General features: G+C 49.8%; 2 protein-coding genes and 3 non-coding genes across 7 annotated transcripts; all 5 read left to right on the top strand.

The window, feature by feature from the left end:
• Window positions 1–2,687: 2,687 nt before the first annotated feature.
• Window positions 2,688–13,967, top strand: ccnt1 (cyclin T1). Of its 2 annotated transcripts, none has more exons than XM_041241519.1 (9): window positions 2,688–2,895; window positions 6,544–6,625; window positions 7,045–7,173; window positions 7,726–7,786; window positions 8,850–8,912; window positions 9,267–9,312; window positions 9,778–9,941; window positions 10,454–10,536; window positions 10,805–13,967. In XM_041241519.1, the coding sequence occupies exons 1-9, from the start codon at window positions 2,726–2,728 to the stop codon at window positions 12,155–12,157; spliced, it is 2,151 nt and encodes a 716-aa protein (XP_041097453.1). In that variant the 5' UTR covers window positions 2,688–2,725; the 3' UTR covers window positions 12,158–13,967. The 2 variants fall into 2 exon arrangements, with proteins under 2 accessions (XP_041097453.1, XP_041097454.1); XM_041241520.1 differs by having other exon boundaries at window positions 2,689–2,895; window positions 10,454–10,524.
• A 2,742-nt stretch (window positions 13,968–16,709) lies between these two features.
• kansl2 (KAT8 regulatory NSL complex subunit 2) lies at window positions 16,710–24,471 on the top strand. Of its 2 annotated transcripts, none has more exons than XM_041241521.1 (10): window positions 16,710–16,813; window positions 17,474–17,732; window positions 18,045–18,223; window positions 18,723–18,837; window positions 19,838–20,001; window positions 20,544–20,710; window positions 21,206–21,302; window positions 21,912–22,165; window positions 22,305–22,490; window positions 23,537–24,471. In XM_041241521.1, exons 2-10 carry the CDS (start codon window positions 17,482–17,484, stop codon window positions 23,663–23,665), a joined length of 1,542 nt encoding a protein of 513 aa, XP_041097455.1. In that variant the 5' UTR covers window positions 16,710–16,813; window positions 17,474–17,481; the 3' UTR covers window positions 23,666–24,471. The 2 variants fall into 2 exon arrangements, with proteins under 2 accessions (XP_041097455.1, XP_041097456.1); XM_041241522.1 differs by lacking the exon at window positions 16,710–16,813 and adding an exon at window positions 16,867–16,935.
• Window positions 19,235–19,374, top strand: LOC121308854. Its single transcript, XR_005948573.1, has one exon. It is a non-coding gene; the product is annotated as a small nucleolar RNA SNORA2/SNORA34 family (small nucleolar RNA).
• LOC121308851 lies at window positions 21,585–21,718 on the top strand. Its single transcript, XR_005948571.1, has one exon. It is a non-coding gene; the product is annotated as a small nucleolar RNA SNORA2/SNORA34 family (small nucleolar RNA).
• Window positions 23,004–23,143, top strand: LOC121308852. The gene has a single exon (XR_005948572.1). It is a non-coding gene; the product is annotated as a small nucleolar RNA SNORA2/SNORA34 family (small nucleolar RNA).
• Window positions 24,472–24,754: the final 283 nt, after the last annotated feature.

Below are 24,754 nucleotides of genomic sequence, written 5' to 3'. Positions count from 1 at the left end.
GCATTTACGGTTCAGATTGCCAACGCGGCCTTTAGAAACAGGGAATTCAACGCAGTGCAAATAACTCCCAACAGGCACCAAAGACAAGCGGGGTTTAATGGCAGGTTTGAGCGCAGGGCGCACAACGTTCACTCAACAGTGAGTGTCCAAAACTATGCCACGAAATATGATATTGCATTCATAGTGACGCCACGCCCTGTAGGATTCCCCTGCGGTTGAGTTTGGCTGATCCAGTGAGTTGTACTCTTTAACTGTGGCTCGTTCCCGGCCGTGAAACTGACTGGTCCGCATCAGAAACAGCAGGTCCAATATTTTGGGAACACGGCTTCTATTGCATAGCATTTGCATCCATTCCATTCTATTCCATTCCAGGTTTTACTACGAGCTTGCTTGCCCGCCGCGTATAGGGGCAACAAGCTCAAGTGTGCGCTATTAAACTCCTAGTAAAACCAGAAGTGGATCAAACTGCTATGCAATGGGAGTCTTCCAGCCCCACACACTGTAGATTCACTCTCCCTGTGCAGCAGGTATTAGGGACCCCTCATCCTGACCCCCCACACTGTAGACTCACTCTCCCTGTGCAGCAGGTATTAGAGACCCCTCATCCTGACCCCCCCACACTGTTGATTCACTCTCCCTGTGCAGCAGGTATTAGGGACCCCTCATCCTGACCCCCCCACACTGTAGATTCACTCTCCCTCTGCAGCAGGTATTAGAGACCCCTCATCCTGACCCCCCCACACTGTAGATTCACTCTCCCTGTGCAGCAGGTATTAGAGACCCCTCATCCTGACCCCCCCACACTGTAGATTCACTCTCCCTGTGCAGCAGGTATTAGAGACCCCTCATCCTGACCCCCCCACACTGTAGATTCACTCTCCCTGTGCAGCAGGTATTAGAGACCCCTCATCCTGACCCCCCCACACTGTAGAATCGCTTGACGTGACAGGGCAGTCAAACCTCCTGCAGTCGGCATGTTGGGGCGCTGATGCCCCCTGCAGGTGATGCTCTGAAAGATTATCTAGCGCGTCGCATAACGTTATCCAACGCAAGCACCAAAATACTCCCCTGGTGCGCACGTGTGTGTGTGTGTGTGTTTATTATTTTTTTTTAATTAAGTCCCTCCATAATGTTCTTACAGATCTGAGACAAATATTCGAATCTTCGAACTCGAAACGTTTCCAAAAATGACAGCGTTCGTAATCGTTCAAACAATAGATGTATTTATTTTTTAAATTATTTTTTATAAAAGCGACTATTGCGATTCTGGGTCATCTATTTGCGGGGAGCCGTGCAGCCCTCAGAAATGTTCTGCCCCGGGACAAGTTTACAAGCCAGCCGCCCTCCCCACCGCCTCCAGATGATCTGAAAGTCTTTGCTGATGTTATTCGTTTCAGTAAAAGTTTGCGCGCAGCAGCCCGCACATTCCTGCAGCGCGCACAGCGGTTGTCGAGTCGCTGCATTCGGTTCTGTTCCGGCTCTACAGACCCAAGCACTGGGCGCGGCTGCGGTGTTGAAGAATGAAGCCTGACAGCGATGAGCCAGGAGAGAAACCCAAAGCACCTGCTGGGCTTGTGACGCACACACCGCGTTCAGCCTGAATTATCCAATGCCGTCCCCTGTCCCCCGTCCCCGGTCACCGACTGCACGGCTCGAACTAAGAGTCGAAATCTCCAGCAATGTGTTCAGTTCTTTCACACAGAAACCAGCGGGCGAATTCCGCTCTCTGACCACATTACTAAACTAAGTGCGTTTTTCATCCAGTGCCTTCCTCGGCACGGTAAACGCTGTGTCTGCATTGCGCGGCTGTCTTACAGAAAGCACTAGCCGAAACGATAGTCTGCCTGGCTGCTTAAAGTTTGATCTTATATACAAAAACAAGCGCATTGTGTTGAGCAGTCGCCTGAGTGCTGATGCCCGAGACTGCAGGGCAATGTTATTTGGAGCATAACGCATACAGGAGCCTGGCCCGTTTGCGCAAGCCGCTCCGGAGCATCTGACACGTCACCTGAGACAGGGGTCAGACTCCAAGTGCAGCGAGTCACTGGAGTGTAGGTGGCGAGTGTCGCGGCTCGTCCTATAGAGAGGAGATTAACCTCACAGTCATAGAGCCCTGCGATTAACCGGGAGGCAGCCCCCAGATGCAATGTCCTGCTCTGAGTCTCAGCATGTCACAAGGGGTATGAGCGCCCTCTTGTGGTAACGTTGTTATACGCATGCTAATAACACTACAGGCGCCGCTGCTGCATTGCGTGTGTGTTTCTCTCACAGACCCACGGAAAGTGATTGTATAGAAACCAGGGTCTATACAATGCGCATGCGCAGATCAAAACACTAACAGAGTTATCGTCATCATCGTCGGTGTCGTTATTGTTGTGCTGACGACATCGCCGTGCTTTTAAATAAGGGTTTAAAGCAAACGCTTCTTTGTTATGTTGATTTTTTTTAAATTCATTAAAAAAAAAAAAAATTGTACAGAGAGCAAACTGGGGGTTAAAAATAGTAAATATTAAAAAAATATATATGATTTTTGTTTCACAGAGAGAGGAGCTCGTCGCCATGGCAACAGTCGCAAGTCCTGTAATCGTGACTTCATAAGGACGTGCCGGAGCCGGAAAAGCCTTCCCGCATGCAACCCCTCTATCCACGCAGCGTGGTCGTGCGTGACGTGACGCCCCTCTGCGTGGTTTTGATTACCCCCCCGCCCTCGCTCCTCCTCTCAGTGATGGCGGCTTCGTTTCCCTCTCCTTCCTCAGAGAACGGAAAATGGTATTTCACCAGGGAGCAGATCGAGAATAGCCCGTCCCGCCGTGCGGGGTTAGACCCGGACAAGGAGCTTTCTTACCGGCAGCAGGCTGCTAACCTCCTGCAGGACATGGGGCAGCGACTCAACGTGTATCCTTGCGCCTCTGCTCGGGGAGCCGGCAGAGAGGAGAGCCGGCAGAGAGCAGGCAGAGAGCAGGAGGGGAGCCGGCAGAGAGCAGAGCCGGCAGAGAGCAGGCAGAGAGCAGAGCCGGCAGAGAGGGGAGCCGGCAGAGAGCAGGAGGGGAGCCGGCAGAGAGCTGGCAGAGAGCAGGAGGGGAGCCGGCAGAGAGCAGAGCCGGCAGAGAGCAGGAGGGGAGCCGGCAGAGAGCAGAGCCGGCAGAGAGCAGAGAGAGCAGAGAGGGGAGCCGGCAGAGAGCAGAGCCGGCAGAGAGCAGGAGGGGAGCCGGCAGAGAGCAGAGCCGGAGAGCAGGAGGGGAGCCGGCAGAGAGCAGAGCCGGCAGAGAGGAGGGGAGCCGGAGGGCAGAGAGCCGGCAGGAGGGGAGCAGGAGGGGAGCCGGCAGAGAGCTGGCAGAGAGCAGGAGGAGGCAGAGAGCCGGCAGAGAGCAGGAGGGGAGCCGGCAGAGAGCTGGAGCCGGCAGAGAGCCGGCAGAGAGCAGCAGAGGGCAGAGAGCAGAGCCGGCAGGAGAGAGCCGGCAGAGAGCAGAGCCGGCAGAGAGCAGAGCCGGCAGAGAGGAGAGCCGGCAGAGAGCAGGCAGGGAGCAGGAGGGGAGCCGGCAGAGAGCAGAGCCGGCAGGGGAGCAGGCAGGAGCCGGCAGAGAGCAGAGCCGGCAGAGAGCAGAGCCGGCAGAGAGCAGGAGGGGAGCCCGAGCAGAGCCGGCGATAGCATCTCGGGATCCGTCAGAGGGCCTCTCTCGGCTCTGCCCTGTCGGTCTACTCGTCGCTCCGCGTTTCTCCGCCGGCCCTGGCGGCCGGGTCTCCGTTCGGAGCCCGTACAGAGAGCAGAGGTCTCTCTGGTCCCGCATAAAACAGGGGGGAGCGAGAGGGGCCACGTCCTCACCCCCCCCCCCCGCCCCCCCCCCCCCCCCCCCCCCCCCCACCCCCCCCCCCCCCCCCCCCCCCCCCCCCCCCCCCCCCCCCCCCCCCCCCCTGGTACTCGCCCCCCAGCGACCATCGAGTCGGGGGGGGGGGGGCCCAGAGACCATCGAGTCGGGGGGGGGGCCCAGAGCCCGGGGGGGGGGCCCCCCCCCCCCATCGAGCGGGGGGGCCTCATGGAGCCTCGAGCCGATCCGGGGGGGTAGATGTAGCTCAGGCCTCGGCTGCTCCGCGCTGCTTTAGGCCGTGGCCGGCCGGGCCCGGCGGGAGTTTCGCGTCGTGAACTCGAGAAAGAGAAGCCGGCTGTGGATCCGGACACGGAACACGCGAAGCACTCGAGCCAGTGGAGCTGGGCTCGTCTCTGCATCCGGATCGGCGGCTTTCTTTCATTTTAACGCGGTGAAACCGGGCTGGTGTCTCTCTGTTTTGTAGTCGTGCGGTGCCGGTGGTTACATTTATTCTCTCTCCCAGACAGTCAGAGGCGCTCGTTTTGTAGTTTTTTAAACGTTGTTTTCAGTAATTTAAAACGCGCTTTCTAGTTTACGAGGCGCTGTGTTTAAAATACAGCGAGGAAGCGGCAGGTTCAGGTTTGCGGTGTTTTGTTTTTATATATCGGCTGAATGGTGTTTGGCAGACACACGAACATCACAACAGCTCGCTGCTGTCAGTGTGTTCGTGGATGTTCAGCTGAGAGTCTCAGTAATATTTCGCTGTACTTTACTGTCTGGTGCACCTAGTAATATAGTTATCACGGGTCAGAGGAGATCGCAGGGTGCTCTATAAGCAGATGTTACTGGTATTCTGTTGTATTGGGTTACTTATTGACGTCGCATATTTCTGCAATGTTAGGTGGTTTGTTGTTTCATTTACGCCTATTGATAAGAGGATAGGGACACATGTATTCATTTGCTCCTCGATAGATCCCATCAGTGCTTGTTATGTTGAAGGGATTGTGTGTGTGCCTGCCTGGAGGTGGCAAAGCCATGCTTTTTGTGTTTTTGTTTTTAAACTGTAGGTCTTTTATTCTAGTCACTTGGCTCCCTGGTATTTTGCAGTTGTCAGAATGTAAGAGAGTGTGCGTTTGCAGATCGGCAAGGTTCCCCAAAAGATCAGCTTTTGCTTAAGAGCGTAAAGGCAGAATGGAAATTCCAATTCTAGAATGTGAGGATGGAAGTGGGACCCCCGTTCGACCCGTTCCGGGTTTTGCTGTGAGTTTAATAACTCACCCCTGAGCTTGCTCCCTAAGAGCTGGGGCTGATCAAGCTCATAGTAAAACCTGGAATGGGTGAGGGGGCAATGCAACAGGAGTCTTTATTTCCGTCCCCTGAAGTGTAGCATGAATACAGCGTGTCTAGCTGGGATTGCAATCAGTTTGTTTTTGGAGGATTTGAATGACAGCGTGCCGAATGCACTTGAATTTAAAAGCAAGCAGCACTAAGTGTTGTGCCAGGGTATTGGAAGAAGTGAAAGAAAGGCCTGTTTGTTTCTCATCAGGTGAATGTGGGCTTATGGTTTACTGGTTGACACTAAGGGGGTTTCCCCCAGGTCTGTGCAGTAATCTCTGTCAGGATGGTGACTAACCCCCCCTTGAGCTCGACGGGGTTATCTTCGTGATCGCAATCTTAGGGAAAACAGTGTGCCATGCTGGAGCGTGTATAGTAAACTGTGTGAGAACATGGAATGACAGTCCAAGGTACTAAGCAGTGAGGGGAGGTTTATAATCTTTACAAGAGATGTGGGTATGGGTTTCGTAATGTATTGAGGAAGATGACAGTGTGCGGGGCTCTCTCACAGTGTGCGGGGCTCTCTCACAGTGCAGGGTAATTGGACTCATGTAATTCTACCATGACAGTAATATACTGAGTGATTTAGATTGTGTTCTTTTGGGTTTTAGTCAAACACAAACATGGACTGAGTCAGAAAGTTTGCAGCATGAATGACATCCCCACCCCCCTTTTAATTCTGTCCAAAAATAAATAAAAGCCCCCACATTTTTACCTTGTATGTCCTTTTACAGTCTACCACTGCCCCCCCTCAGTACATGCCTTCCAGTACATGACAGTAGCTCTCCACTGACACCTGAAAATGCAGTGGAAGAAATGATAACTTGGGGCACTTGGGTATTTTGGATGATTTTGCTGTGTAGGAATGGGGGGTGTGGGGGTGTGTTTATGCCTTTTTAAATGGGCTGCTACAATAAGCATTTCAGGTACTTTGTAGTGTATCTGTAAATGTAAAGGTGTAAAATCAGCTTTCTACGTGTTCCTTTATAATGCATCTTTCACAAGGACCGTTCTGTTTTATACTTTCAAATTGTTTATATTTTTAGGATGCATCATTCCCCCCCCCCCATTACAAATCCACACCTGTGTTTAATTTGTTTGAATTGTAGATGGTGTAAGACAGAGAGAGAGTCCCTCTCATCCGTCGCCTCTCAAGCTTACAGTAATATTGAGATACTTTTACTTCTAAAGCTGTTTGTTGAGTCCCACGCCTGTGTTCAGTTTTCCATTGAATATGTCGTGGGTGTAGATAAGCCTTCAGAGAAGCTAACCTTCTTGGAGCGCTGCCTGTGGTCTGAATGTGTCTGTTCATAACAGCGTTCATCAGCGTTGTTTGGGGTTAACCTATAAAGCTGCTTGTCAAGTTTTTGTTTTGCCGTTTTCCTTGACCACCTCTCTGCAGTTCCCAGCTGACAATCAACACAGCCATTGTTTATATGCAGCGATTCTACATGGTCCAGTCCTTCACCAGATTCCACAGGAACGTGAGTATCAACAGCCGTTCTGCTCCTGTATTATACTGTAAACCGCCAAGGAGTCGTGAGGGTCACATCTCTGCAGTGTGGCTGTGTGCGAGCCAGAGTAGGGTGGTTTCCCAAGAGTAGGGTGTGCAGGAGATAAGACTCCCGATTGCATAGCAGTTTGATCCGTTCCAGGTTGTAATGCAAGCTAGCCGCAGTGTGTGTGTGTAACAGTCTCCTCCAGGTGCATCTTATTAAACTCCCAGTAAAGCCAGGAAGGGATCAGACCGCTGTGCAGCGGGAGCCTCGTTCCCTTCCCTGGTGTGCGTAGTTTCTGCAGTGAACGGTCCTATGAGTTTGTTGCTGTGCAGATTGTAAGTTGGTGAATGGTGTTTCTTATTGGTCGGTTGATTGCGTTGTGTTTCACGCCCCCCCCCCCCCAGGTGATCGCCCCAGCCACTCTGTTCTTGGCTGCCAAGGTGGAAGAGCAGCCTCGCAAACTGGAGCACGTTATAAAGGTGGCCCACGCGTGTCTTAACCCCCAGGACCCGTCTCCGGACACCAAGAGCGATGTGAGTAGCACTTGCAAGTGTTAACCTACTGACTCCTTTTCCTTTTCCGAAACATTACAGGGGAAGGGGAAAAAAAAACCAGGTACTGGATAAAAATGAATAATAATCCTCTAATAATGATCACGTTAGAAATGCCTGAATAAATAAATTGTCGAAAGGTAAGGTTGCTATTATCTGTGTCCAGATCACACACGGGTTTTTTAATAAAAGCTTTACTAATTTATTTGAATGTCTGTTTTCAACAGGGTGCGAAATTCCTAGGCCACCAAGCCCAAACGCCTTATTAACCCCCTAAACGCTGAACCCGTTCCCCCCATAGACCTAACGGAGACCACGTCCTCATGGGTCAGCAAGCTGTGGCAATTTCGTAGTTCCACCAAGTAACAGCCCCCTGTTTGTGCAGCGCAGTGCCATGCAAAGTGCGTGAGATTTTGCTGAATTTCATGCCCTGTTCCAGACCCCCAGGTGATGTTGTGTGCAATGTGCAGGCTTTGTGTAAAAAGAGAAGAAAATGCCTCCTAGTGAGTAACCTGCCTGTCCTCTCAACCTCAGGCTTACCTGCAACAAGCCCAAGACCTGGTCATTCTTGAGAGCATAATACTGCAGACCCTGGGTAAGTTGTGGATCCGGAGAGGCTCTCCTGACACTCACTCCCAGCCCAAGGCAGTCTGCTTGCACATCAGCTGCCAATGATAACCACATACACTCTTCTCCACAGCAGAGAGAGCGCGCGAGTGAGAGAGAAGGAAAAAGACCTTCTGAAGATGTGATCATGCAGTCATCACACCGCACACCCCTTTTTTGGGGGGGGGGGGGGGGGGGGTTATAAAAGAAAGTGCCCCACTAGATTGTGAACAGGTCTTTTATTCAGTTTTTCTTGTGTGTAGATGTTTTTAACCGTTGAGTTTCCTTGTGCTGGTGGTGATTTAGGCTGTGACTGTGTGGCTCTTGTAATCTACATCTTAATGTAAGAATCTGTTTTACATTCCCGTCTATGGGGGGGGGTTGCTGTACGTCTGAGACGCTCCCATCGTTCCGGGGTCTGAGACGCTCCCGTCGCTCCGCGTGTTCACAAGGTCCGTTAGTAGTTCTCAGTTGAAACGTCAGACGAGTTTGATAACCTGTGGAGCCGAAGTGTTTAACCGCTGTCAGGTGCGAGGGGCGCTGGCCTCCGTGCTGACATCACAGCCAACTGTGCAGGCATGTTTAATTCTGTTCCGAAGTGCGCTGCATGAAAACGCAGCAGGCTGAAGTGGAAGGTAACTCTTTGGAATGCAGTGGTGCATTGTTAAAGTCACAGTCTAAACCCCCAGCAGTGCTAGCAGCTGTCCTGTCACACCCGGTATTCTTTATTCAACAAGAAAGCTGTGTGCTCTTCAACTCGTGCCAGTACGTCGATCCAGGCACTGACAACACAACTGCTGATTTTGCTTTTTAGTTAGTATGTGCACAAACTCCCAAGATCACAAACACACTGAGTGGTCTGTGTTTTTATTGCCCCAAATCTGAAAGTCCCCTCTGCCCCCTCCCTCCCAAAAAAAAAAAAATTACAACAAAATGCTGTCCCTCAACATCTTGCTGAACTGTTCGGAGTGTGATTGTGGGAACAGCCGAGCGGGATTGTGAAGCTTGTGGGTTAATCGTGGTTTTGTTTTCTCCTCTTCCCCCTGTTGCAGCTTTTGAAATCACCATCGATCATCCTCATACGCATGTTGTCAAGTGTACACAGCTAGTCAGGGGTAAGATCTCCTTCCTTTTCATACTTTCCTATTGTTAAATAAACCAGTTGTTCTCATTGCAGATCTACACAACACTGTCAGAATCAGTTTTAATTTGATCATTTTGCTAATTCGAGGTAATTATTCTAGGATATATGAAGTGCTTTTTTTTTTTTTTTATAGTTAAAGCATTCTGTAAAAGCAGGTCTCTTTCCAGTTTGATTACTGTATGCATGTAACTCGAAGCTGAACATAATTTGTGTCAACAGACAGCTTTCACAGTAAAATAGTCTTCCTTTCACACTGCAAATAGAACTGGAACATGTGAAAATGTTTCTGCTGACAGTAGCTGCTGCTGCTTCTTGTTTTTTTTAGCCAGCAAAGACTTGGCTCAGACGTCCTATTTTATGGCTACCAACAGGTATGTAAATTCTGCTCAGCGAGCATCGTGAGAGAAGTGATTTATACATGATTAACCCCTGAAGATACACGAGGAATCGAGCGCTCGCTGCTCTTCAAACACATTCGAGAGCGCGACTCGAGCTCGATTTATTATTATTATTATTATTATTATTATTATTATTATTATTTCTTCCTTGTTTACTTGGATTGCTTGGCTAGTTGTTTGAAACCAGAGTGGTTTGTTTCTCAAGCAATTCATTTAAATAAAACAAGGTGAAAACAAAGGCAGCCTGGGGAATGTACTGTATACTATAAATATAAAACCCTAAGAGACGAGTCTCTCAAACGCTGACTTGGAGCCGCTCTGATAACCTTTGGAATAAGTTTCTTTCGTGTGGCTTTAAGCTGAACCCAGGAAGTCAGTGAAAGACCTAAGTAAAGGCTGACCTGTTTCTCACGTCTTCTGTCTTCTAATTGTACCCAGCCTGCACTTGACCACGTTCTCCCTCCAGTACAGTCCTCCCATAGTGGCCTGCGTGTGCATCCACCTGGCATGCAAGTGGTCAAACTGGGAGATCCCAGTGTCGGCCGATGAGAAGCACTGGTGGGAGTATGTGGACCCCACTGTCACTCTGGAGCTGCTGGATGGTAAGGTCGTACGGGAGGGGGGTGGAGGGGGACAGGGACAGAAATGTTGGATTCTGTTTACTTTTCTGACCCCTTAGACTTTTAAAATGTAACATATTGAGGACTTCAGTCAAAGAAGCCAGTCGTTAATGTCTCTGCTTTTTTGAGAGGCGCTACATTAACGTGGATGAGACTGCTGGGGCGAAATGTTTGTGTCTTTGTGGAAGAGACTTTGAATAATTATTAAATCAATCAAAACTCTTTATTTCATTATTTTGTCCAGATAAGTCCGTCTGAGAACAGATTCTCTTTTGCAGTGATGACCTGGCAGGAGGTTCGCAGAGCACAGCGCCCAACACAATAAACACAAGCCCGTAATCAATCAGAAATCTATCAGTAAGCCTTGCATCGCACATGCTCTAGCTGCATAGACACTGCAGAGGCTGCTTGAACGTTCGTAGGAAGTCTTTGTTACGGTCCCCGGTTGCTATTTGCTCAGCCAGTGTTGCTACGAGCGTGTGTGTGTGTTTCAGAGCTCACCCAGGACTTCCTGCAGATTCTTGAGAAGACTCCGAACCGGCTGAAGAGAATCCGGAACTGGAAGGTAACCTCAATGGTGAACACATTTTAACAACTTCTGACTGCAGCCGTTTTACTGGGGTTTGCAAACGATGGTAATGTAACGCAGTGCTGCACCCAGACAGTGGCTGCTTTCTTCAAGATTGATGTGTTACAAAGGAGCTGTAGAAAGGTGCTTTCTGTACACCTGCAGTGTGTATATATAAATACATTATATATAGTGTGTGTGTGTGATGTATAATAATGTGTGTGTGCGTGTTTTGTTTCTCCCAAGTTTGCAGTGTATCTTGTATTTTTCGTTTCAGGCCGGGCAGACGACCAAGAAGTCTAAGCTGCAGGAAGGAGGCGGCGATCAGACGGACGCTTTGATGAGCATGATCTCGATGGCTTCCTCCGAGATGGCGCTGGCAGGACTGATGAGCATGACTGCGGCCACGCCCCCCTCCTCCACCACGCCCACGGAGCCCTCGGCGGACCAGCCCCTCTGCGCCACCGAGGGACCCCAGCGATACTGGCAAGCCCAGAGAAAGCTGGACCCCCAGGCTCACAGAACTGCTGCCGGCGAGCAGCCCAGGGTAACGGACCAGGGGCTGGGAGGTGCAGACCTTGACGTGGGGTTCCCCTCTCTCCAGAAATGGCAGGCCGCCCCTGCAAAAGTGTCCCTGAGCGAGTACCGGGCGAAGCACGCCGAGGAGCTGGCTGCCCAGAAACGCAAGCTGGAGTGCAGGGAGGCCAGCAGGAAGGAGAAGTACGCCACGGCCACCCAGCAGAAGAGGGACCGGCTGCCTCCTCCTCCTCAGTGGCAGCCCGGCACGCTGCAGCACAGGGAGAGCGCGGAAAACCCTTCACCCATCGTCTTGAAGATCCCCGTCGGGAATTCGGAGACGCCGGAGAAGGGGCCCCTGAAGCTGCGCATCCCGGTGGGAGGCTCCGGGGAGAAGGCAGGGAGCGCGGGCTCGGGGCATCCCGAGGAGATCAAAGTGAGGATCAGAGTCCCCGCGGCGGCGGAGAGGCAAAGCACGTCGGACGAAGGGAGCGGCAAGAGCAAAGACAAGCACCGAGAGCACTCGTCAAACCACCGTCGCCACCACCACCACCCCCACAAGAATCCCCGCACGGCCGCGGGCAGCAGGAGGCCGAGCGGCGACTCCTCCTCCTCCAAGCACAGCACCCCTCAAAGTGGAGCCTCGGCACGCAAGCGCCCCCACTTTGACGAGTCCGTCGCTGCGATGCCCCACAACCACCAGCCCAAAGCCGGTCAAAAGTCTTCCAGAAGCTACCAGCCTCCCCTTCCTCCTCTACCTCCCTCCTCCTCCTCCTCCTCTGCCAGCCAGCAGTTGGGTTTCTTGGACCTGCCTTTCTTGCAGCAGCAGCCCGCTGGCGGCTCGGGGAAGGGGCAGTCGTCAGACCCCAACGGGCATGGCGCCAGCAGCCAGCCCAACGACTACCAGGACACCTTCGACATGTTGAACTCCTTGCTGAGCGCCCAGGGGGTGCAGCCCGCGCCCCCTCCGCGGTTTGACTATGTGCCCGCCCCTTACGGGGAGTACAGGTACCCCGGGCTGCCCCCGAGGGCCAATCCGGGCAAACGGAGCAGCTCCCGACCCCCTCCCCTGCCTGCAGATCCCCCTCCCCCTCTCCCACCCCTCCCGAAATGAAGGGAGCGGGATGGAGGGTGAAACAAAAAATATACTACTGAGTGTGTGGGACACTTTCTAAAGGAAATATCCACCCTCTAGTGGAAACTGGGGCAGTGTCCTAGGCAAGGTAACACCAGACTTGCTTCCAGACTTTTTAATGCCTGTATGGAAACTGCTCTCTCTCTCTCTCTCTCCCCTTTCTCTCTCTGTTGCGTGTTTTGTGGGTAACTTGACAGCAGAGTAATGTACCACTAATATGTTTTTATTTTAATTTTATTTTTTTAAGAGTGGGGGCGCGGGGTTTTACTGATCCTTTCAGTGTGAAAGGAAAAATAATGGGGGAAGAAAAAAAAAGGATTTTAAATTGTGTGTTCTGTAATTCAGATCTGTGATATTATTATATTTTGCTTTTTTGAAGGAAGAATAGAAAGTTGGTGATTTTTGTGTTTTTATTTTTGAATGTCGATGAAGATGATAGTGATGATGACGGCGATGATGTTTATGCCCGAGTTGGGAAAGTCAAATATTTTTTATTTCCAGAGCTGTATTATATTTGTAAAGCACTGGTGTCATTTCGTTTAGATTCATTCATTTTAAAAAGTGTTTATTTGGTTTTTTTAGTGAATACTTCAAAATGCCTCTAGCGATTTTATCATTTTGAATTAGCCAGGCATTTTTACACTGGAGGTTTTATTAATGGTTCTGTATTTAATTTTTTCGTTGAAACGTTGTGTTTTTTTTTTTTTTTGTAATGCAAGGCTTTGAGACAACAGGCTTGACACGTCGGCGATGATTTCTAACACTCCCTTTGCAAACGGGGTTGAAAACAGCCCCCCCCTTTGCATAGCAGCTTGACTCATTCCCGGTTAATAAGACACACCTGAGCTTGTTACCTGTACACACCCTGCGGCTGATCAAGCTCGAATTAACACCTGGAATGGATGAAACTGCTGTGCAACTGGAGCTGGGAACCCCACCACCCCTGGGTTTCAGACCAGCCCTGAAGGACGCAGAGTCCTCGAGCAGGAGCTGTGAGTTTGAGGTTTAATAAACGGTCAGTCCCTTATAGCTGCGCATCAGCTCCTCTTAGTAAATCTGCAGGCTCCGTTCAGAGCACATTTAGCAGAGGTCTGATTTGATCCAACTCCTGGGCGCCTGGTCACTGCAGTAATGCACCTGAACAAGAACTTCTGAAACCCAGGACTGGCTGCAATGTGAGGTGTGAGACAGTCCTGGCTTTAAACTTTACTGTCTGCTCTGTCCCCCCCACCCCACCCCCCGAAGTTAGTTAATTAGGTAAACCATAGATAGGTCAAGCTCTGTGTACCTGATGAAAACTCAAAACCCTGGCTGGCTCAGTGTGCTCTGCAATGGGAGTCTCTCTCCTTTGCTAGTGAGAGAAGTATTTACGCTGCTCTTAACTTCTGCGCCACCCGTGCTAGTCGGCTGCCTGATGCATTGAATATCGGCATAGAAACCCATCGTACAGATACTTGAATATTTATTAGTACATGCGCCTGCGTTTTGTATGTATTGATAAGCATTACTGATCTAGCTCCCGGCACCCCTTCATTCAGACTCCTCTCGTTTCAGTATTAACACTGTTGGTGGGACAGTTTTGGGCAACCTTTACTCTGAGTGCAGCTCAGTTGCACACGGCTTTGTGAGCGAGATCTTCCTGCTGTGTGTGTTTTGACATGCGTTCCCAGTGTCCAGCGCCACTGCGGTCTGGGACTGGGTACACAGTGGTTCAGAAATCACTGGACTGATATGCAGCGGGCACAGGGGTTCTCAGAGCAGGGAGTCACAGTAAGGTTCTGGGGGGGGGGGGGGGGGGGGGGGGGATACTACACTGCCTCTTGCTTTTAATTGTGATTTTGTGTGTTATTTTTTTAAAATTCATGTTTTCAATTCAATGTTGTATCTTTTCGTTGGTCACAGCGATCAAAGCTGCTTCAAAGGTGCCCCAGCCGTGTCAGGGGCCCACACAGCTGGCTTCAGCGCTGCTTGCTGCCCTTCAGCCTCTTGCAATGCGGTTCGTACCCGGTGCAGACTTTGTGCCCCGTCTTTCCAGGACTGGTGTCATTGTTAGGAGTGGGTTCAAGTCAGCAGAGTCCGAGGCAAACACAAAACCAGCAGTTTGGAAGTGAAATGGGCTTTTTCATTAGCGTTGCATTTTCCTGTGCGTATGTTTTAGATTTTCGTTTCGTTTAGTTAGCAGCGATGATCCTGTAGGATTTAAAAACAAAACAAAAAACACAAGCAGGTGGATATTGGGGGGGGGGGGGGGGGGGTTATTTTGACATTTTATTAAAAAAATGTTTTTTTTTTTTTAATGACGGTTATTGTTTTAAATGGTTATTTATTCTGACCAAACCAACAACTCAAGTCATTTTCAATAGAGAATCACAGTGCCCTTGATGATAAAGTGATAATAATAAGTAATGGATATCGCTGTGCTGACTTGTTCTATTCTGGATATCATTGGAATAGTAGCTGGGGGGTGATCTGGGACCATGACAATAACGTGGCAGCATATTCACTGAGGTCCTATAATAAATAAAATATAAAATCCAGCTACCACTGTGTGTGAATATCCAGGCTAGAAAGGGTTTGGTAAAATAACATTTTGAAATATCTGTCAAGGTCCAAGCTACAGCTATAGTCTCAGAGCACTGATCGTGTCAAGGTTGTGTGTTTGACTAATGTACTTTGAAAAGTGTGTGTTTAAAAAAAAAAAAAAAATTAATAAATCAAAATCAAATTAGAAATACCGCTGGCAAGGCGTTAAGCGGGAGTTACACTCAGTGTATTTTAATTCTGTGCACGCCAGCGCTGTTTGAGAATGCCTGTTTATTTTATTTTGTAGAAATATCCCGGGTTTAACGTGTATTTGTGTAAAAATAGAGAAAAAATGAAAAAAGTGTGTAACACGATCATACGAACACTTTACATTGTGCAGTTAATTATGTACAGAATTATTATTATTATTTGTGTGTGTGTGTTACCATATTGGTATTAAGGTATGACGAATTAAAAAAAGTAAACCGAGAAAGAGCTGTTGATTTTTAAAAGCGATTCTTTATTTTACTGGCACTGTCTGTGCTTTAGGGAGATTATTATTATTATTATTATTATTATTATTATTATTATTATTATTATTATTATTATTGACCCTTTAGCGCAGGCTCGAGTCTCCTGGTTTGAATCGCTGCAGCACGCCTTGTCCAAACGTTTGTCATTGAATTTAAGTTTGTTTCAATTCAGCCCTATTCAGTGTTTCTGGATAATTTTACTGAAACTATGCTTTGATAAATAGTTATGGTATTGAACATTATATTACACACACACACACACACACACACACACACACACACACACACGATTTTTTAAATCTCTCGTATGTAAGCTGACACACATTCACAATGATAGGCGCCCCGCCTGTTTATATAACGGGGTGGTGTTTTTATTCAGTAATGAAATCAAAGGAAGTCGCGCTTCACTGTTGTGTGTATTTGCTTTAGCTGGTAGGGTGGGCTCTCATTTCATTTGAATCTCCTGTTTGGTTTCTCTCCGTGCTCTGTGTTGTGTTATTTGTAATTGGTTTGAAATGTCTTATTGTAATGTATGATAATGGAGGGGACGGAGGGGGTTGTTTCTGTTTTGTATGTTTTTAGTGGTACCACATGAACTCTCAGGTTTGGAATTTTCTTGTTCGGGGGAATTCTTGTAATACGTTTAAAATAAAACCAACGTTTTAATTACACAGAATACTTTGTGTGTTTTTAAAAGTGCCTCCCTCTCTCGTTTTAATGAAATGCAAAGTGCTCTTCTCTTGAGCTCAGGCGTGTATAAATGAAATAAGTGTGATCAGGTTTTCCAGTCGCTAGGTACCGATTCCAATGTCACTTCAGGAGTTTAAACTGTTATACTTTTGTCTTTGGCGCCTGCGCTGCGCTTTTAATAAAATAAAAACATTGTGAATCTGGCTGCTTCATACTTGCCTCCCCGTGGCTGGGCGAGGGGTCAGATTATAGGCACCAGGCCGCGGGTGTATGGGGTGATCTGATACGGATAAGAATGCATATTAATATACCGATAATAATGCAATCACAATGTACTCAAAAGTGGATAATTACATTCTGTTGTAATTAAAAATAACAAAACACTAAATCGGAAACGTAGAGCGTTCATGTATATCAATTAGAAATTAATCTGGATCTGTCTAGCGGGTATCACGATTCCGTGACGCACCGACAGGCGGGTTTATTAATTCATTTTTTTAATAAACTAGTTGACAGTAATGGAGCTAGTGCAGACTGGTCAAGTGGAGCTGGATCGTGTCTCTATTTAAACCCACAAAGACGTTGTTCGCATCACATTGCAAACTCACAAAAAACTACACGCAAGAAATCGTGCAAAAAACACGACAAGCAAAACGAGGACACGGAGGGGGCGGGGCGTTCGGAATTAGAAGCCCTGCTTTGCCAGAATCATCAGACTGGCGTGTTCTCTGACCAATCCGTGTCACGCAGCTTCTGTTCGACACGCCTCCGGACCGAGGGAGCGTCGCCGCGGGGTCCAATCGCCGCACCGCTCTGCGGGAGGGCGGGTCTTGTGCGCAGCATTGGGGAGTCGCTTCAATTCCTCGGAGAAGCGGAGGACCGAGGCGAGGTAAGGTGTGGGTGGCTGAGATGAGCCTCGCTAGTAATGCTGTGTTTATTCCTGCCCGGATCAGTGTGTTGATGAGCTGCGTGATGTCTTGTGAAGGCGGTTAGATGGCAGTGCGCAATGGTGTAAGATGGCTGGCTTGTTTTGTGCGTGTGTGACCGGGGCGGGTTTGGCTCCAAGGGGCGCTCTCCAGACTGCACGCCGCCAGCACACGCAGGGTATCCGTGTGCCAGTATCGCTCCAGTGTCTGTGAACCTCTATTTAAATATCTTAACTGTTCAGAGCGAGGTTAATACTTGATAATGCAGTGTTTGGTGTTAATTAACTAACCACGCACACAGAGCTGCGCTGAAAACGAGACTTCAGTTAAATCCACTCGCAAGTACGCACCGTGTAGCTTCAGTGCTTTCAATACGGGGGGGGGGTTGTGTTTTAAATCGAAACGGGGCGCGGCAGGAGGGGCTGGTGAGCGCGTTTTGTCTCTGTGTTTTTGGCGCTAGTTTCGCTTATTGTCAAGTCACTTGCTTTCAAGATGGCGTTGCAGACTCGACTCATCGAGGCTGAGCTGCGCCCTCCTCCTTCTCCCCGAGTCGCTGCATTTTAGAAACCGCAGTTTGCACAACCGCCCAGTCCGTTTCTTCATCTCTCTCCCTCCCTCCCCAGGTGTGGGAATGAACAGGATACGCATCCACGTGTTACCCTCGACCCGGGGCCGCCTCGCTGCCGCTTCCAGGCAGCAGGAGCCCCTGGCGTGCTCGTTCGCCCCGCGGCTCTGCCCTCACCCCCGGCTGGAGGGCCAGGAGTACTGCATCAAGCACATCCTGGAGGACAAGAACGCCCCTTACAAGCAGTGCAGCTACGTGTCCAGCAAGAACGGCAGGCGGTGCCCCAACGCCGGGCCCAGACCGGAGAAGAAAGACGGGTGCGTTGTGAAGAGACAACCGCGGCATTTCTCTAAAGCTGTGCATAGATAGATAAATGAAATCAGCATTGCGATGCTGGGATTGAAACAACAAACCTGTTGCACCCAGCAGTTTCCCCCATTCCAGGTTTTGCTCTTGGTCTGATTTAAACTTTTGGTAAAACCAGGAATGGATCAAACTGCCGTGCAATGGGAGCAGCCTTATTTCCATGCCTCCATCTTGTATTTTGTTGCTGTTTGACTGATGTGTATAGTTGGTGTAAGTTTTAGTTTCTTTGCTTGCTTTCATGAGTTTGTTTTCGGGTGTTGCAGAGTGGCATTCTGCACGGAACACGCTCGCAGGAACGCTTTGGCTCTACAGGCCCAGACCAGGAAGGTTTCGTCGGGACCCTCCCCAGAGCTGCTCCTGTCTCAGCTGAGTGGCTACGCCAAGACCGAGTTGGGCTCCCCGGGGCAGGACTGCAGCCGCAGCGAGGCCAGCAGGATACTGGGTATGGAGGGGCAGGAGGCGCTGCGCTCCGTTACAGGGGTGGGGTGACTCCTATTGCATAGCAGTTTCACCTGATCTGGGTTTTAACACCAGCTTGGTTAGCCACGGTGTGGCTCCATTCCTTTTAAAATCAATCCCCTTTCCCTTGTAATCAGTTCCAGCACACCATTGATTGAAATTGCAACTGGCACTATTCTGTTAAAATGAGCTTCTCACAGTGGCAATAAATTCCTTCAGTCACCTGTTTTGTCAGTCCAGTTTAAAATTGGCTTCAAATGAAAGCAAAGTCGCAACGATGATGTCTTTTTAAAATATGTTTTGAAGGAATTGACTTTACCAAGGAGTGGTGAGATTAACAGATTGCCCCGAACCCTGGATCAGACCGCAGTGCAGAGGAGTGCCTTCTCTCCACCCCTGCAGCAGAGCAGGCAGGGAGACGGAGGGCAGTCCCTTCAGCTGGCGTGCTGCTGTTAACAGCTGTGTGTTGCTTCACCCTGCAGATGAAGACAGCTGGAGCGAGGAGGAGCAGGAGCCCCTTGTGGTGGATCAGACCTGGCGAGGGGACCCCGACAGTGAGGCGGACAGCATAGACAGCGACCACGAGGACCCCCTCAAGTGAGTCTGTGCCTCATGCGAGGCTCTGACTGCTGACAGATACAAAAGCTGTGTCCATCTCCCATGTGCTTGTTGTAAGTTTCCGATTCGCAGTGATGTTTCGGGTGTTTAAAATGACGGTCCTCGAGTTTGTAAACACTTCTCTGGTATCTGTGTCTTGTGACTCTTTCATTGAAGCCAGCGCAAGGACCGTTTCTGTGTGATGCCTCAAACTTCATGCACACAGAGTCCCAGATAGATCTGCGCATTACGATTGATCTAATTAGACCCGTGTTATAATCTAGCAGACGCTGGTACAAGCATTAGCTGAGGCCTGTCTTCCTGGGTGATGCCCTGCTGCAGGATCTCTTTCCCTTCCAGTTTCAGTGTGGCTGTCGTGCTTTTCAGTGCAGATCCCGGGGCCCTAGATCAAGGCAGACAGCTTGCTGTAGCTGTTGGGCTTTTTAAAAGGAGCCAAAAGAAAGCTCTTTCCATGGTCTGTTGGACGCCCTGCAGCTTTACCACTGGGGACGCCCAATTCAGTTGAAAGAAACAAATGAAAGAAACTAATGCAACTGCCTGGTGTTGCCTTAGGTAAGGTAGTCTTGGTCAGCGCTGATCGAGGACTCTGAAAACCAGCCGATTTTAGTATTAAATGTCAAAGTCCTATACTTGACAAGACGGTTCGTGGCTTGAGTGCTGAGACAATCCACATGGAAACCCTGGGCCCGTTTCACAAAGCACTGCCAGCACTCAGCAGGCTGCTAGCTAGCAAGCTGTCTTACTGTGGCCGTTCCTTGTGAGGTGGAACGACAGTTTAGTAGAAATCCACTCTGCTAATCTAGAATTTCTGTATGTGCTGTGGTGCAGTGCTTGGCCGAACCCCCCTCTTTTTAAATCCAGCCTCGCGGTTTCACGTTGTTGCCGGACAGTGTCTAGTGGCGTAAATAAAGTGGCTTCTTCTCTTTCCAATAATAAAGCTGTGTGTGTCCAGGGCTAAGGGTTTGCCTTTGCTGTGCAGGCATGCGGGGGTGTTCACGGCGGAGGAGGTGGCTCTGATCACCAGGGAGAAGCTGATCCGCCTGCAGTCTCTCTACATCGACCAGTTCAAACGCCTGCAGCACCTCCTGAGAGAGAAGAAGCGCCGGTACCTGCACAGCCGCAGGGTGGAGCACGAGACCATAGGTAACGCGTGCAGGGCTGGGGGTGAGCGGCAGCTTCCCAATTCCTCCTTCATCAATTTCCATTCCCCCTGCGTAATCCGTGCGGACGCCTTCGTTGATCACATGTGCGATCGGCAGGGCTCTGTTAATGAGCTGCTCACAGAGGAACTTCAGCTCAAGTCTCTGTTAGACGGTCAGTTTAGAGGCTTCAGATGAAAGCAGTTGAACAGTTGCTATGACGATGTCTCTTGGGCACATTTAAATTACTTGGTTCCTTCTGTTTTTTATAAAATACGGTAAAGAATAATCGCTTAATTACATTGTTTGTATTTCATCAAATCCTACAGTAGTCTTCATGCAGCTGTTCTATTAACTGGTATTACTATTGCCTGTTGGCAGGGATTTGCATTATACAGCAGTTTGATCCAGTCCTGCTTTCACTAACACACACCTGAGCTTGTTAGCTGCACACACCGCTCCTAATCTAGCTCCTGTTAAAACCCGGGGTGGTGGAAATGGCTGTGCAGCAGGAGTTCACGTCCCTGGCTTGTGTGCTCTGTTCAGGCAGCAGTCTGCTGACCGGACCCGAGGGACTGTCTGCCAAGGAGCGCGAGAACCTGAAGAAGCTGAAAGCCTTGCGGCGCTATCGCAAGCGCTACGGCGTGGAGGCCCTGCTGCACCGGCAGCTGAAGGAACGGCGGCTCGCTGCCTCCGAGAGGACTTCACAGCAGGTAGAGAACGGGTCTGCCAAGCACGGAGACACTCCCACTGCACAGCACTTCAGCATGAACACGCGGGCGTGGAAATAAACCTCCCGCTGCACAGCAGTTTGAGCCATTCCTGTTTTTGCTAGGGGTTTAATAGCACACACCCGAGCTTGTTATCTGTACACTCTGAGGCTAGCGCTGTCTCAGCCTGGAATGGGTGAAAGTACAGCAGGAATCTTGATTTAATCACTGCAGTCCAGTCTAGAGTCGTACTGCAGAGATGCAACAGCAGTCTGATTTCTATATGGGAGTCGCCCCTCCAGGCTTTGGTAAGACCTTGGTTGGGCGCAGTGTGCAGGTAGCAAGCTGGGGTGTGTTTCTGAACTCCAGGAGTGGAGCAGCGCTGTGCGGGGGTGGGACTCTTCTTTCTGTCCCTGTAAGCAGTGCTCGACACTCTGTTTTTTGGAGTGGTTTCCGCGAGCGGAATACTGATCACGTGGTTTGTTTGGTTCTTTCCAGGCGCACACCACTCGTTCCAGTCAGAGGTGCATCTCCTTTGTCGAGGGGCTTCGATGTGCTAACCCGTGCCTGCCAATGACCAGACACTGCGTCTCTCGTATCCTTGCCAACTTGAATCGTCAAACTGGACTTTCATTTATTTATTTTTTATATTTTAGGGTTATTTAAAGCAAAGTGTACACAACTAATGTGAATTGTATTCTTCCCCCCACATTCCATGCACAAACCAAACTGACTGTACAGGTCTAGACCTCTCGCACAGTTTCAGTTGACACACACAGCCACAGGTTTGCAACTCGAAACAATGCAGGCAAACCAAGTCCCTTTTCTGATGAGGCTTGCAAAAATCTTAAATGGATCGCGTCACCGCAGGTGAGGGACGGCACTGAATCAAGGCTGATGGCTTGGTGTAGCTGTTTGCTTCAAACAGGAGCCTAAAGTATATTCTTCCTGTGGTTTGGTAGATGTTTTAATTTACTTCTAATATTTGCAATTCCATTGGAAGGAACACCTTTAGCAAGCGTTTGCCACAGTTAGGAAATCCGATGAGTTATTTCCGTCCCTGTAGCTCTTCTGTTTATGTAGTTGCTGTATTTAAAAAGTCAAGTAGTAAAACTATCACAGGAAGGTCCGACACAAATTGACGCTTCAACACTTGCCTGTTTTAAGCACACTCGTTTTCCTTCACCCTCCTGCTGTTGGTCAGACATCTACCAGGACAGCAACCAGGTTCTGTTCAAGATGTGCCCGGGGATCCCAGAGATCCCCTGCGACCAGCCCGTGCACATGGGGCAGTCCGAGGACCCCCGCTGCCCTCTGCACCTGCAGCTGCCCCCCCCCATGCACAAGCCTGAGCCGGACCCCCTGGTTCCGGAGCAGCTGGAGCCCGGACCCCTGGACCTGTACCTGAGCGTGGCTGAGCTGCAGCCCACCGAAAACCTGCCGCTGGAGTTCAGCGACGTGAGTCCCGGCTCGATCCGTTCCTGCTTTTGTCATGCCTTGAACGTTTTCACGCGTTCTCATTCCTTGTGTCCTTGTGTATCTCGTTGCCTGCAGTCTCTCGCGTGCTCAGTGTGTGTGTGTGTGTGTCTCTCCCCAGGATCTGGATGTGGTTGGTGATGGGTTCCAGTGCCCTCCTTCCCCGCTGCTGTTTGACACCGCGCTGGCGCTGGAGGACCAGTCCATCAGAGAGATCGCCGAGGCGCCCATGGAGATCCTGGCCAGCGAGGAGGCAGCCGTTGCCATGCCAACGCTGGACGAGGAGTGCACGGAAATCGAGGACCAGGTGTCTTGACCGACTCTGTGCGCGCGCACACAAACGCACACACACACACACTCCTTGGGTTCTCAAACTAACCTCGGGTCATTTCATGTGTTTTTAAATGATCAAGAGCCAGGAGTGAGACTTTGTATTTTAAATACATTGTTCTTCACTTCTAGCTACATGGTCAGTCCCTGTTGGTAAGCCCACTGATTTCACGTGGCTGACTGATGCTGTGGGAAGTGCAGCCTGTTCCCAAAGGCTTGGTTTGGCACCCGTCATTTCAATAGTATACCTGAACCCAGGGCTGCTAGGAGAGATGTATGATAACTGCAGTGGTGGGGCTGTAATATGATGCCTCAGCCTTCACCCAGATAGGTCTGCGCGTTACGCTTGATCTAATTGGACCCGTGTTATAATCTAGCAGACGCTGGTACAAGCGTTAGCTGAGGCCTGTCTTCCTGGGTGATGCCCTGCTGCAGGATCTCTTTCCCTTCCAGTTTCAGTGTGGCTGTCGTGCTTTTCAGTGCAGATCCCGGGGCCCTAGATCAAGGCAGACAGCTTGCTGTAGCTGTTGGGCTTTTTAAAAGGAGCCAAAAGAAAGCTCTTTCCATGGTCTGTTGGACGCCCTGCAGCTTTACCACTGGGGACGCCCAATTCAGTTGAAAGAAACAAATGATTCGAGCACTAAAATAAAATGACTGGTCACAACATCCCCCCAATAAGCACTAATCTCAGACTGCCTGCTGTTGCCTAGTCTGAAGCTGTCTTATTTGTGGCAGTTTTCAAAAAGCAACGTTTAAGATGGAACGCTAGTTTATAAATCCACTCGGCCAGTCCTGTAATCTGGGGTTTTCTTCATTTTAATTATTTTGATGTAAGTGAATTGCATTTGGCAGACTGCTTTGTGAAACCAGGTCCTGGAAGTGTCTCTGTCCAGACTCCCCCGTGCTCGCTTCAGATCGTCGGGTTTAATTGCGTTGAAGGTTGTTTTCCGAGTACCACTTCACTGATGTGTAATGTGTGTCCAGAAGTCCTCCAGTATTGAACGGTTTTGCGTGTACTTGCAGGTGAATTGTCAGCCTCCTGAGGAAACAGCAGGAGCCGGTGAGGAGACCTCGACTCTGCCTTCTGTATCAACACAGCTGGAGGCACCTTCGGTAACCAACGACAACACGGGACCTGCAGCAGCTCCCTGAGCCCCGCGACGCTGCAGAGGAGGGAAGTGGGAGCGCTGGTCCTGAACGCTTCACTGCTGTGCAGAGAGCCGAAGGCATGGCTTGTCTTTTGAAAGGATGACCGTAAAGAAGTGCAGCCCTTTCTGTACTGCGTTGCAGGTCGTGAGGCAGTCCGTTCACGGCTCTCGCTGGTATTCTCTGAGGCAGAAACACAAAGAGCGTGCTCTTGTAACTGTGGCTCCCAGATGCAGCGTTATAGACGAGGGAGCTGGAAGAAGGAACCTTTTTCAAGTGGTGAAGGGTGGCCTGCCGGTGATTGCTGATGAACCCTTTCAAGACCACCGCTGCCTCTGGGTTCTGGAGGAAAGTGATTCTCGGTGATCCTTCGTGCCAGGTCTGCTCTGAAGGCAGCGGGAGTTTCAGATAGCAGCCTGTGGAGGTGGTGATCTGCTCTTATGGTTCTGCAAACCCTGAGTGTTTTCTAGATGCTGTGATGCACTGGTTTGGTGTTGGACTCTGCAGTAGCTGATTTGTTTGATTAATGCAGGTCCTTGGCAAGCTCCTGGGAAATCTGCACTCTGCATGCGGTCTGCACTGCTTCACTGCGCCAGGAACACAGGCAGTCGCATGCAGCTGAGTTTGAAGCAAGAGCCAGACCTGGGCTGCCGCCTGTTGTAACCCCCCCCCCCCCCTTGCGTGGCTCTCGTTCCTCTTTTAGAAAATGACTGGGTGAAATGTTACCAATTTCATTTGTAAAAAGATTCACTGGGATTGAGGGTTTGTCTGTTTATTTTCTGTGTTTAATAAAGCAAGATCATATTTCTGCAGATGGGTGTTTGTGTAACTGCTTGTGTTGATGGTTTTATTTATCTGCGAATTGTGAACAGATATAGCGCCCCCTCCCCCCCACACACTACATTTCCTATAGTGATTTCAGTGTTCTGATGCAATGGAAGTGAGAAGCACATTACTTGTACTGTTTAGCTGTGGCTGTTTCATTTTAATTATCTGCCTTTTTTAATACAACTCCCAGTTTATTTTATAATTCCTGCACGTTCTTCTATTTCCCAAACAGGCCAGGCTGTATAAAAGGCTTAATTGTTGAGCTGC

Source organism: Polyodon spathula, unplaced genomic scaffold (assembly GCF_017654505.1).
Source record: "Polyodon spathula isolate WHYD16114869_AA unplaced genomic scaffold, ASM1765450v1 scaffolds_784, whole genome shotgun sequence".
Taxonomy (NCBI): Eukaryota; Metazoa; Chordata; class Actinopteri; order Acipenseriformes; family Polyodontidae; genus Polyodon; species Polyodon spathula.
This window is presented reverse-complemented; position numbering and strand designations above follow the sequence as displayed.